This window comes from Atta cephalotes (assembly GCF_000143395.1).
Source record: "Atta cephalotes unplaced genomic scaffold scaffold00054, whole genome shotgun sequence".
NCBI classification, from domain to species: Eukaryota; Metazoa; Arthropoda; class Insecta; order Hymenoptera; family Formicidae; genus Atta; species Atta cephalotes.
In genome coordinates, this window is record NW_012130118.1 from 1010002 (window position 1) to 1019701 (window position 9700).

General features: G+C 32.3%; 2 protein-coding genes across 2 annotated transcripts in view; both read left to right on the forward strand.

Annotated features, from left to right (window-relative positions):
- The window catches only part of LOC105623179 (ribonucleoside-diphosphate reductase large subunit), a 4605-nt gene extending 1207 nt beyond the window's left edge, over positions 1 to 3398 (forward strand). The window contains exons 3-11 of the mRNA XM_012204578.1: positions 249 to 426; positions 539 to 902; positions 976 to 1277; positions 1387 to 1549; positions 1646 to 2031; positions 2106 to 2293; positions 2361 to 2669; positions 2767 to 2955; positions 3120 to 3398. Coding sequence (XP_012059968.1) covers positions 249 to 426; positions 539 to 902; positions 976 to 1277; positions 1387 to 1549; positions 1646 to 2031; positions 2106 to 2293; positions 2361 to 2669; positions 2767 to 2955; positions 3120 to 3398 — 2358 coding nt within the window. The remainder of the gene's footprint in view (positions 1 to 248; positions 427 to 538; positions 903 to 975; positions 1278 to 1386; positions 1550 to 1645; positions 2032 to 2105; positions 2294 to 2360; positions 2670 to 2766; positions 2956 to 3119) is intronic.
- A 1014-nt stretch (positions 3399 to 4412) lies between these two features.
- Positions 4413 to 7650, forward strand: LOC105623180 (putative SERF-like protein). The gene is made up of 3 exons (XM_012204579.1): positions 4413 to 4419; positions 6783 to 6894; positions 7061 to 7650. Exons 1-3 carry the CDS (start codon positions 4413 to 4415, stop codon positions 7140 to 7142), a joined length of 201 nt encoding a protein of 66 aa, XP_012059969.1. The 3' UTR covers positions 7143 to 7650.
- Positions 7651 to 9700: the final 2050 nt, after the last annotated feature.

Sequence of the window (9700 nt, forward strand, 5' to 3'; positions counted from 1 at the left end):
TTTACTTTATATTATTTATTATTAATTAAGTTAGTAGTATAGTAAAGTAAAGTAAAGTAATAATAATATTACTACTAAAGAATATTACTACTACACACACACACACACACACACACACACACACACACACACACACACACACACACACCCCATAAAGTATTTGTTAAACAGATTAATGCTACATATAAATAAAAAATTACTAATGTAGCAATATCAATTTGTATAATATTTAAATTTATTTTTTGTAGTCTGCTGTAGCGATTCAAGTGATACGTGGTTTATATTCTGGAGTAACTACAGTTATACTTGATAATCTGGCAGCTGAAACTGCTGCTACAATGGCAACTAAACATCCTGATTATGCTATACTAGCTGCAAGAATTGACGTATCTAATCTACACAAGGAAACCAAGAAAAGTTTTAGTGGTATAGTATATCTTGTGTTTACTTAAATCAATTTCTATATCACAAAATGCTTCATTATTCTTAATGCTAGATTTTAAATTAGAACTAATGTTTATTATTCCTATACTTACAGAAGTCATGCATGATTTATATTATGCCAAGAATCCTGTCACAAATCAACATAATCCAATAATCAGCAAACACTATTACAATATTATTAAGAATAATGCAGAGAAACTGGATTCTGCTATAATATACGATCGTGATTTCAATTATAATTATATTGGTTTTAAAACGCTTGAGAGAAGTTACCTGCTGAAAATCAATGGTAAGATAGTCGAGAGGCCTCAACATATGTTGATGAGAGTAGCTGTTGGTATTCATGAAAATGACATTGATAAAGTCATAGAAACATATAATTATTTGTCCGAACGATATTTTACACATGCTTCACCAACTCTATTTAATGCTTGTACTAATAATCAGCAGATGTCCAGGTAATGTCAAAAAAGTTCAATTAGTCTAATAATATCAAATGTCATTGGTTTACTAAGAATTATTTTCATGCAGCTGCTTCCTCCTAACTCTCGAAGACGATAGTATAAAGAGTGTATTCGGCACCCTAAAAAACTGTGCGCTCATTAGCAAATATGCTGGAGGAATAGGACTTAATGTACATTGCATTCGTGCCAAAAACATGGAAGATACTAGTACAAAACGAACCAATGGTTTGGTTTCTATTTTAAAGTTGTATAATGATATGGCCATCTATGTTGATCAAGGCGGTAATAAAAGACCCGGAGCGTTTGCTATTTATTTGGAACCATGGCATGCCGATATTTTCGATTTTTTGGAACTTAAGAGAAATATTGGTATTTCTTTTTTATTAATCTTTATTTATATACCAATTAACTCTATAGTTGAAAATGCTAATTGATTTATTTTATTGTAGTTTTAAATATATCATACAATTTGTAACAGGTGATGGAAACATGCGAGCTAGAGACTTATTTTACGGTCTATGGATACCAGATCTTTTTATGGAACGTGTATATAATGACGAGATGTGGAGCCTAATGTGTCCACATGAATCTCCTGGCTTATCTGATGTTTGGGGAGATGAATTTAAAGAATTGTATACTGGGTATATATTAGTAGTTTTGTTTTAATAAATTATTCAGTTACAATTATTTGACATTATAATTTATATTTTTCATGCACTAACATGTAACATTTATAGATATGAAAAGGAAGATCGCTATAGAAAGCAAGTGGAAGCTAGGTCTGTATGGCTCGCCATTCTCAGGTCCCAAGTAGAAACTGGAACACCTTATATGCTTTACAAAGATCATTGCAACCGAAAATCGAATCATCAGCATATAGGCACTGTTAAATGCAGCAACTTGTGCACTGAAATTATTGAATACTCGGGTCCTGGAGAAGTCGCTGTATGCAATTTAGCATCTATCGCTGTCAACATGTTCGTTAATGACACTAAAACTTTCGATTTCGATAAACTTAAAACAGTCGCGAAAATCGTCACTCGTAATCTAGATAAAGTCATCGATGTTAACTTTTATCCTATCAAAGAAACGAAAACATCTAATCGTAGACACAGACCTATTGGTAAGATTATTTCTACAAGTTTCACATAATTAATATAAGATAGCACGATAAAACTGAAAAAGTGTGTATTTTAGGTATAGGAATACAAGGTCTAGCCGATGCGTTCCTGTTAATGCGATATCCCTTCGAGAGCAAAAAAGCGAAAGAACTCAACATTAAAATCTTCGAAACACTTTATTATGGCGCCTTAGAAGCTAGTTGCGAATTAGCTGCGGAAAAGGGTACTTACGAGTCATATCAAGGTAGCCCAGTCAGTAAAGGCGTAAGTATTTATATTTTAATTGTAGAATATATCGGAGCACAGTTGAATAATAATTTTTTTTTTCCAGATTCTTCAATATGATATGTGGAACGTTAAACCGACAAATTTATGGGATTGGGATGAATTGAAAGCGAAGATCGCGAAACACGGAGTAAGAAATTCTCTTTTAATAGCACCTATGCCAACGGCCTCGACGGCACAGATTTTAGGAAACAACGAATCCATTGAACCGTATACAAGCAATATATATGTGAGGCGCGTATTGTCTGGAGAATTTATCATTGTCAATCCACATTTACTGCGAGATTTAACCAGTAGAGGTCTATGGGACGAAGATATGAAGAACGAGATACTCGCGAATTTTGGATCTGTTCAAGTAAACATCTTTAAATATCTCTTACATATTCTTGTTATTCAAATAATTTGAAGCGTATATGTGCATAATTCTAAGGAAGCGTATATGCATTTTATAGAACATCGAACGCATTCCCGATGATTTGAAAGAGCTTTACAAGACGGTCTGGGAGATACCGCAAAAAGTAATTCTCGAAATGGCGGCTGATCGAGGAGCTTTTGTTGATCAGTCGCAATCTCTAAACGTTCATATAGGAGATCCGACAACGGAGAAGCTGACATCAATGCATTTTTTCGGCTGGAAAAGTGTAAGTGATGTTACCAATTAATTTATCTGTTTTGAAATTTTTTAAATTTTATACGTTGCTCAGGTAGATGACTAATTCTTATAAATTATTTTAACATGTTTTCATCATACAGAGTAAATAACTTAATGAATAAATTCTGTATAAAAATAAATTATCGCTTACAGGGCCTAAAGACTGGCATGTACTATCTGAGAACGAAACCAGCTGCAAATCCTATACAATTTACAGTGGACAAGTCAAAATTACAAAATCGCGATTCCGTATCGAATGTTTCCGATGCAAGCATTTCTGTCAACAGTACTCCTATTCAGTCACCCAACCAAGACAGTGATGACGATGCCGAAAAACGAAAACAATTAAGCACACAAGCACGTAAAAACTTGGACGCGATGCTTGCTTGTTCGCGTAAGAATAAGGAGGACTGTATGGCATGCAGCTCCTGAGCATTTATTATTTTGTATTGAAAATACGAGCAATGTTTTCTTTTATAAATCATTAGAAGCATGTTTTTGGAGTGTATATTCTAAATTTAATCCCATTGTTAAACGAATAAATATTAAAAAAAAATCATTAGTAAAATTAAATAAAATTAAAATCGATTAGAAGAAGAATTGTAAATCTAAATTAGAATTTCGTTTTTCTATGTATAAATGCTTCCATTTTTCTAAAATATTTTTAAAAATATCTAACTTCATTCTTTAAAATGAACTTTGAAATATAAATGTTAAGAAAAAAATATATATATATTTTTTTTATGCAAGAATGGGAAGTTACTTTTACCACTTCTTTGCCTTTTTACCTAGTTAGTCTTTATCACCATAAAAAATTGCACCGTTCTTATCAAATCGTTGTTTTAAAAAGTAAAAGTAACTTTCCATCCCTGTTTTTATGTATGCGAAATATATTTTTTTTATCGAATTATACATATATATATATAAGAAATCACAAGTGTACAATAAAATTAAATAATGGTGAAGGGAACAGAATTAAGAATTTATTTTTTAAATTTTCTCGTCAAATTTTAATCCACGTAAAGCATATTTCATATTTTTCGCGAATATAAATCAAACTCAAAGAAATTCTCAAAGTAATTCAATCACAGACAGACTCTCTCTTGTAAAAAGTCTGTGGATTCAACCTTGGCAATTGGCAATATTGGTATACCTCTGCTCCATTCGAATAGGACACGTCGAATGTTACTAGACTGGAACACATGGCATCACTGACAGTCATTGCGGCAACGGCAGGGTGGCCGACGGGGAAGAGGGGCTACGGAGACGACGCAGAACTATATTTATTTTGGTTTGGAAATTAGTCCGCAGGAGCCGTGTACGGCTGTGCGCGCGTGTATGTGTGTGCGTTTGAGCGCGTATCGTCGGGCCGTGCGTTTCGCACCGATTCGGGTGGTCAAATTTCAAAGTGCTTGCTTATCGGAGATCAAGAACTGAGAAAAAAAAATGACCCGTAAGTCCAGCCGAAACGTCACCAAGATCGGGTGTCGCATTACCCGATCGCGCCGCAACAACTCGACAAGAGAGAAAGAAAGAGGGGACGATGACGGGCGCGAGTTTTTGGCTCGTTTTTACCTCTTTCGCGGGGCTGCCATTGTTAATGTTAAAAATAAGGTCGCTGCGTAACGATCAGTAATGATTGTGGGTGACCGCGTGCGCTCTCGGTTCTCGGCTCTCGCAGAGATTTGTCAGTTGTCACACGCGTGAACAAACGTGAAACGTCCCGACGAGTCGCGAAACGTCGCGTCGGTGACTCGTCGAGGAAGAAAGGAGCACACCGCCGTGACAGACGTGATGCGCTCCGAGTATCCTCGAGAATTCTCGTTCTACAGGCTGTTTACGAAGGAAAGGTCAATATTTTTGATGATGACGATAGCGCCGATTAAATAAAAGAAAGAGAAAAATGAGGGTCTCTACGAATGTGTTTCGCGAATCTCGACGATTTCGCGTAATTGAGAAAATCGAACGTAGGTCAACGTGTAGCCTTACTTTTCGGAGTTACGCGACGAATTTACGCATCTCGCTTTCGGTAAACCTCGCTTGTTAACCTCGACAACATACAGAAACGTTATGGCGGCGCGCTTTCACGTTGCGAGTGCACCAAGTCGACAAATTTTTTTTCCTTTCTACGATGGATTTCGTCTATTTTGACAGCGTCTGACTTCGTTCCGAGAGAGAGTAAATATGGTGGAAAAATACGCTTTATGGCGTCACATTTTACTCGCCGCCATTTTGTATATGCGCAGGGCCGTCGCAAGCGGAGGTCGATTCTGTATCTCGAAAACGGATTAAAATTTTTAATCCATTCGAATGCATATTTTAAATGGAAAAACTTTTCTGGATTTAATTGGATTCGATTGAATTGAAGAATTGCATCTTCTATTCAAAATTTTGAATCAAAGAAGCACACAGAAAGGACTTTATGCAATTCCTATAAATGAATAAAGAGACATTGGGCATTGAAATGGATTTAGATTTTTAGAAATACGCATTCGTGAACATTGAAATAAATCTTTTTCAATTTATTTTAATTGATTTTATTTTAGTGAAATATGAAAATTACAAAAATGAGCGAATTTACTAAAATATTTATAATTTTATTGATCAACCTAGTAAATTTGTTTACTGTTGTTATTTTCTTCTAAACTTTGTTTCAAGACAGAATCAATCCTCAAATATTTTATAAAAGCACTTATAAAGCGTAAAGGCATATTAACAAGGAGAGCAAATTAAATTTTAATTCTCTGCAATCTGATTCTTTTTATGCAGTCCATTTTTACTGTTCTAAATTTTTAAAAATGTACGAAAATTTCAGTTATTTTTCAAGATATTTTAGACAGAAGAAAAATCGAACCCCGCCCTCCTTTATTTTGGAGAAGAAGTGTGAAATTTTACTTGAACCAAAAAAGATTCAAATTGCAAGAGAAGGGTTAAAAATCAATTCCCCACTCCTAACATCAATTACGTGTGCATGCTTTTCTGTTAGATTTAATTTCTTCCGAAACGTGTATATTAATTTAGAGAAACCAAAATATAATTATAAAATCGAAATCATTGATCTGAACAGATAATTATGTATTTGTCGTATTTTTGTTATTATTATATATTTTTGTAATTATGTAATTATGTATTTATGAGATTATTATATGAGATTATTGAAATTTTTCGGTACATGTTATATACATACTTGCAAACCATTTAGGATCATCAAGAATATTAATTTTTCTAGAGCTAATTTTCTAGGAAATATGAAAAGTGAAAAATTTCTCTGTTAATATCAATGATAGAAACGTTCATTTTTTTACATTCCGTTCTAGAATAAAAATAACATGATTCAATTGTTTTCTTAAGATATAAAAAAAAAACGATTCAATACTTATCATCTTATTTAAAAAATTGATAAATAAAAATTAAGAAGCGCAACAAATCTTCTTTACACAAAGGTGCCTTATGTACCAGCGGCGGCCCTGTATATGCGTGATACCGTTTAAATTAGGAGTAGGATTTAGATTATAAAGTTATCGTTAAGGAGCAATTGTATGACATTGTCGTAAATCATCGCCTTTTACAGTCACCCTTTAATAATTACAAACGTGAGCGTTGCATGCGTTGTTGCATTTATATTATCGGTCGGAAGGAATACGATTTTGACTTGCGTGCGCACGCAATAAACAGCGCTCTTTTTAAGAGCACTTCGTTCGAGTTGAATAAATGGGAATGAAAATAGAGACCGAAAAATTGCGGAGTAAAATTAAATAAAAGTTATAATTAAAATTTCATTCGATTCCTAAAAAAAAAACTTTGATTATGTTGCAGGTGGAAATCAACGTGAACTAGCACGAGCCAAGAATTTGAAAAAAACTGTAAAGAAGGCAGCGTCGGAACAAGATAGCAATAAAGGTCTTTCCTTAGAACAACGTAAAGCACGGTACATCTTCTGAGTATGATATATCTCTTCCTCTTTCTATTCGTGAAAATTGATAGGCTTACTTAGAAATAATAATGGGTTACAAACTGGATGTTTATTGCTAAAATTTATATTATTGTAATAAATTGATATAATTTTTATACTGGACGTATATTTCTTTTTACAGCGACGCAGAACGAATGAGAGAGAAACAACTTAAGAAACAGCAGGGTGAACCAGCAGACAAATCCAAGCAGGCAGCGAGATAATTCAACGAGAAAAGTGTATAAATTTTTATGATAAGAACGGCTATATCACGCAACCAATGGCTACGTTAAAAAGATTCACGACTGTAAGATACACATACGTCGATGATTACCGGAGACAGAAAAATGAATCACTATGTCTTTGATGTTAGAGAATTTTTCCATTGTCGGCCGTACGCAGGTATGTCAACCGTATGACATACCTCAGGACCTAGCCTCGATTATCTTGTTATTTACACGTTGCTCACGATAACAGTTATAATCAGTGTGTACAAACTTGACGTTACCTACACCTAAATTCAGTCAAAGAAAATACATGTTTGACTGGTTTCTCTAGGTATAAGGATATTAAATAATACTATATATTTGTAGTACTAATTTCCAATATGTAAAAATTCAGACTTTCACTTATTTAATATGTTATGTAATTAAATGTAAACAAGCGAACGATCATTAAACACACATGTGTTACTATCGTTCCCTCTCGCTTGTAATAAACTGTTCAAATTTTAATACTCGTATAATTTTTTAAATCTTTCATCCTATCCGATATATATAGTGCGACCTATAATGATATCGCTATATTATTATATGATAAATCAGTAGTCATTTAGTGATAGTTTAATAATTTTATATAATTAAATCTAAATTATTAAAGAGAGAGAAAATGGAGTTTGTACAATCTTATTTCCCACATTTTTATTGCACTTTCCCAAAAAGAGTACATTTTTCTTAACGTACTAATTTTAATCGCGTTTTCATAATTTCGCTTTAATCACAAATATTCGTGGATATTAACATTGAGTTGAATGGTGTACAACGTGATTCGATAAATGTTATAACGGTGGAAGACCGAACCTTAATTGCTAATATGGAGAGAGAGGAAAAAAAGAATGTAAAAACACTATACTAAGTGACGAACGTATTGTCTAGCCTCTAAAGACCAAAACCTTCGTTAAAGTAGTAGCTGGATCTCTGTAATCTGGGAAAATGTCGAAATCCAATTCTTTTATTTTCGAGTGGTTATTGTATTTCAGATTTAATAGGCTGTACTTTTTCGCATTCTATAACACATCTATAAGCAGGAACGTTCCACTCGTTTCTTTTTTTTCTTTGTTTGCCTTCAAGTTTAGTAATATGCGAGGAAACAGCGCACTATATTGAGCATTCACTTAATTATAATAGTATACTACTAATATGAGATAGTTCATTTGAAGAATTTACATGTGATACTTTAATATTACGTTACGTGACGTTGAGAATCCATATAACGTAAAAAATTGCCCTTCCAGATGTATTCGGCTATTGAGTAACACACGCGCGCACGCGAGTTGGTATAGATTATATATTTATATAAAATAGAGACATGTGCGATCTTTTGCCGATTTCTTTTCACTCACAATTAATTTTATAGTGTAGTTAATTTGTATTTCCAGTTTTGTTTTCATTAATGACTTAATTTAAGGTAATAAGAAGCTGTTCTTTCTTGTAAGTAAAAATTGATATTAAAATATATATATGGTTCTGTGTATTAATTTATCTCTGTTAATCTTTCACAATTGAGTTAAAAAAATGCTTGATGCTTTTATTAAGAAATTTAATTATCTTTGATATAAAATTTAATTAACGTATTAAACTCGTTACTATTTAAATTGAGTTTCGACTCTGAACCTTATAATAGTGTCTCAAGTTCCATAATATCTTAATAATAATACAATTATCTAAATGGGCGGCAAAATGTTGCTTCTATTTCTCCATCTTTCCGTTAAATGGTCAATGTCTTTACAAAATTCTCCGTATACACATGCAATTTTTATAGTAATATAATATTACAGTAAATATTATCTTATATATCTATTTTCGATGATGCAATTTTCTTCTTGCATGAACAAACAAATGTAATCGATAATGTGATAATTTTGGAACAATAATTTCGAAAATTTTGAAGGAAAATTACATTTAAAATTGCAGCATTACGGAAAAAATATCGATTGAGCTTATTTAGTTAATGTGTATGTATGTGTGTATTGCGACTTATCATTACAACACTATATTTGTAACAATAGCACCATATTTGTATTGTTCATAGGTAAATTAGATTTTAGAAGTTAATTCATGCATAAATAGCATGTTATTTATCTATTATGTTTGGAAAAAAATTATATCACATCGATTCTCTTATGTTAAAATATTAAAAATTGCAAGTAAGAACCTATTTTAAATAAAGTTGATAGTCTAATCACAATATCCATAGCATCTCTTTACCGCGCATTATATAATTAATTATCTAATTAAATAATAGGAAACGTTTTGTACTTTAAAATTATTTTCTGTTTAATACATAATAACAAAGATTCAAATCTCATTAATTTCTTAATTATATATATGGAGATCTCGAAAATCTATTAAAATTTATATAAGTCACATAATTTAGAACAAAACTGAAAAAAATTGAAAGAATTGAATATTAAACAGATATTTTTCTAACAGTTTGTACACATAATAAGTTTCAGCAAATAAAAATGACTATTAAGCCAGATATTTTTTACCTGTAAACTTAA

What these genes read in the sequence shown, in the direction of transcription:
- LOC105623180 (XM_012204579.1), top strand. An exon ending in TTAGAACAACGTAAAGCACG is followed by an intron (nt 6,895 to 7,060) that starts GTACATCTTCTG and finishes TTCTTTTTACAG; the next exon opens with CGACGCAGAACGAATGAGAG.